The sequence below is a fragment of the Hippocampus comes genome, unplaced genomic scaffold (assembly GCF_001891065.2).
Source record: "Hippocampus comes isolate QL1 unplaced genomic scaffold, H_comes_QL1_v1.1 scaffold158, whole genome shotgun sequence".
NCBI classification, from domain to species: Eukaryota; Metazoa; Chordata; class Actinopteri; order Syngnathiformes; family Syngnathidae; genus Hippocampus; species Hippocampus comes.
This window is the reverse complement of record NW_017805548.1, coordinates 1362057-1365477: the sequence shown is the minus strand read 5'-3', so window position 1 is coordinate 1365477 and position 3421 is coordinate 1362057. Positions and strand designations below refer to the sequence as shown.

General features: G+C 40.3%; 1 protein-coding gene across 1 annotated transcript in view; it reads right to left on the bottom strand.

Annotated features, from left to right (window-relative positions):
* sorcs3a (sortilin related VPS10 domain containing receptor 3a) overlaps window positions 1-3421 on the bottom strand; it is a 222662-nt gene that overhangs the window by 145857 nt on the left and 73384 nt on the right. Inside the window, exon 2 of the mRNA XM_019879676.1 lies at window positions 1380-1447. Coding sequence (XP_019735235.1) covers window positions 1380-1447 — 68 coding nt within the window. The remainder of the gene's footprint in view (window positions 1-1379; window positions 1448-3421) is intronic.

Here is a 3421-nt window from a genome sequence, read left to right as displayed (position 1 = left end):
GAGGAATCTATGGGCGAAATTGTATCATGTTTAAAGTTTCATTTGATCTGTGCACGTTGAAGCGTCTGGGTGCGTAATTCGCACCCCCAAATTCCTGTTCAGAAGGTGCCGGCCATTTGGGCGGAGGGCTGTTGCAGCCCACACCACAATTAACACATCAAGGCGGGTGGGCGATCAGAGGAGAGAGGGCCAGATCCGGTCACAAAGGGGGAACGAGTAATTTGGGAACAGCGGTTGAACAACAAAAGACGATTTGAGGACACCCGTCGCGCCCAGGCGACATTTGTCGTCCGCAAAGTCTGCGATATGTTGATACAGTGTAGACCAGACCGAAAGGCGCCAAAGTGCCGCTGGTTCAAAGCGCACACCCAGGTAACCAATCACCACCGAGGGGCCGGACCAGGGGTGCGGTATGCAAATATCGGGGGCAGTGTTATTCTTGTATTTTGCATATGTCACAATAAAGGTTCGAACTCGAGGAGGGGGGGGCTCTGAGCGTGATCACGGAGCAACTAACCGTCGTTCGCTCTCAGAGATCCGCTTCCGTCGATATCGAAGACAATTTTCCTGTGTGCCGAGTCGTTTCTTTAACCTTGTCCGAGAAAATCTCTGACACACACACACACACACACACACACACACACACACACACACACACTCAATGTGAAAAAACATAAAAAAAAATAAAATAAAAAAAAAAACCTTAGTCAGCATTCAGCTGCCTGATTTTTCTTGTACACAAAACAGTGTAATGGTCGATGTGTAACATGAAGCAGAAATAAGTATTTAAAGGACATTTCTGTTGTTGTTTTCCATTTATCTGACAACAAACTTTGAACAAAAATATTATCACAGTACCAAGTCAGTCGATGCTTTCTAACGGCCAGTGACTACAACAGCAACTCATTTATTTCAGAATGTGTGAAAACCAAACTCGAGTTCCAAACTTTATGATGGATGATTGTTCATCTGAAATTGAACAATTGCTGCAAATGATCTTGCGCAATCATTTGGAGCTGATGATGCGTAATTATTTTACAGGACAGAAGAACTTCCCAAATGCAGCCCAGGAAAATGTTCTATAAAATTTGATTGTGTTTCAGAATGATGAAAATGAGTTGCAATCTGCACTAATAATAGATTAGAACTGTTGCTTCTTCGTGAGTGTATTGTGATGTGCTCAATTCAAATGATAATAAACCAGGAAAAGCGAATCGCGACCCATATCCCCTAGTGACTGGTTTGACACCAGACCACATTGGGCTCATTGTACTGGGGAAACAAAAACAATGTGATAACATTCCCTCTGTAGTATTTGCTCTGGTGGTGCATATTTAGACATAACGACCATTCAGAAATGACATAAACTTTTTACTCACCTCCAAAGGGTGCTCTCAGTGACACTGCCTATATGAAAGTCGTACAGCTTGGTTAGTATCAGGATAACCTGGAAATGAAGAATTCAGTTTTATCAACCTTGTAACAAGAATGTTTCACTTCAACAAACATATGTGTAAATAAATAATTGTGGACTATGGTGGATGAGTAATCAGGTGATTATTTTCTTCGTTTTCTTTTTTAACTATTATGGAAGTGAGTTCCAGAGATGAGGGCCGGCATGGCTCTGGACCGAAAAGAGGAGCAACAGGTTAGATGAACAGTGATGAGTATGGAGGAGGAAGAACAGTGGCATAGTGATTTGGCACAAGGATAGATGAAAGAAGAAAAAATAAAAGTGTCAAATTATAGACGGGAGAATGCCATTTTAATCATTACGCTGACTAGCAGCCAACTGCAGGTTCAGTATGGGGATGTGTTCAAAGGAGTTTTAGGAAGGATGTTGGCATCCAACAGAGTTCTGGATAGTTTATGATGATTGCTTTTGGCTGTAAGAAAGGGAAAGTAGTTAATGTTGTATACAGTAAGTGGAAATCTGCTGGCTGTGTTAAGTTATTGAAATGTGCGTTGAAGAATAATGTGCACGGGTGTTGAAGTTGACATTCAGACTGTTGGAGGAGCCAAGGACAATAATTTGGAGGAGGCAAGGACAAAGGACGATGCGAGACCCACCAGAATTATATGACTTGAACAAGGAGAGAGGTGTAGCTGAAATCCAATGGGAGTTAAGTCTGTCAAGTTTGGTCAATAATTAATGTCAAAAGCTGCACGGAGGTCAAGGGGGATAAGCATCACAAAGAATCCAGAATTCACTGGTATCAACAGGTCCTTGGATTAAGCAGGTCTGTCTCATTACTGTGAGTGAACTGAAACCAGACTCACGAGCTTCAAACGGATTGTTGGTGAAAAGGAGAATGTGGACTTGGTTGGGCTACTGTTATTTTATTTATTTATTTATTTATTTGGGGGGGGGGGGGGCTGATACAAGCGGTGGGTTGGAGAGTGGGCACTGATGAATTCCAGATAGAGTTCTGGCAGGTTTATGGATGGCCACGATATCCCACTAAGCCTGTAAATAGCAAGGAGTTAGAGGAATTATGTTATGAACTTGAATAATGAGCAGTGATGGATGTCCCATTTAGAGAGCCCAAATGTGTCAAAATTACCTCAGCACACTAGTTAGAGTTTCTAAGTAACCCTTTTCTGCCATGGTTTAAAAAAAAAAAAAAAAAGTAATAATAAAAAGTGTCATGCCTTCTGCAATACAAAAATGCTCATGGAACAATCCCACGCTGCATAAGATACCATTGATGATTTGAGAGAAAAAGGACAAAAAAAAACATGTACAATTATCATCAAACCTTGATCCAATTGAGCACCAGTGAAGCATGCTTTAAAGCAAGGGTGTCAAACTCATTTCACATGGTGGGCCACATACGGCCTCGGTAGATGTCAAGTGGGCCGGACCATTAAAATGATACAATACTTTGCTATAAATAACCAAAACAATATGTCTTTCCTTTGTTTTGGTATAAAGAAGCACAAGAACATTAGGAAAATGTTGAAATTTAATGAACATATCTTTTACAAAACATTTCATGAAGCACCTTACATTTCCTTCGACAAATGTGCAATTTACTTTTATCATTCACATATATGCATTGCAACAGATCCCACTGATTGTACAAACTTTAACAAGTAATTGGTATTGAAAAATATAGTAATGCACTTTAAGATTAAACGAGATTTATAAAGAAAGGAAGTTTTAAACCATTTACATGTGCATATAAAATCTAAATGTAATCCCTGCCTGCACTTTACAAACTAAGGAGAGTGCTATTAAATGTGTAAATGTGAGAGTGCTATTGATAGCGTCTGCTGTCATGGGTCTGTCTCAGTGACAGACTGAGGCTGCTGTTGTCTTCTTCTCTGATCAAAACAGTGTCCCCTTGCGGATACTCAATGAATTGCACCTGATTAAAAATATTAATTCTGTGTCTTTAATGCATTTTTTTCACTTTTA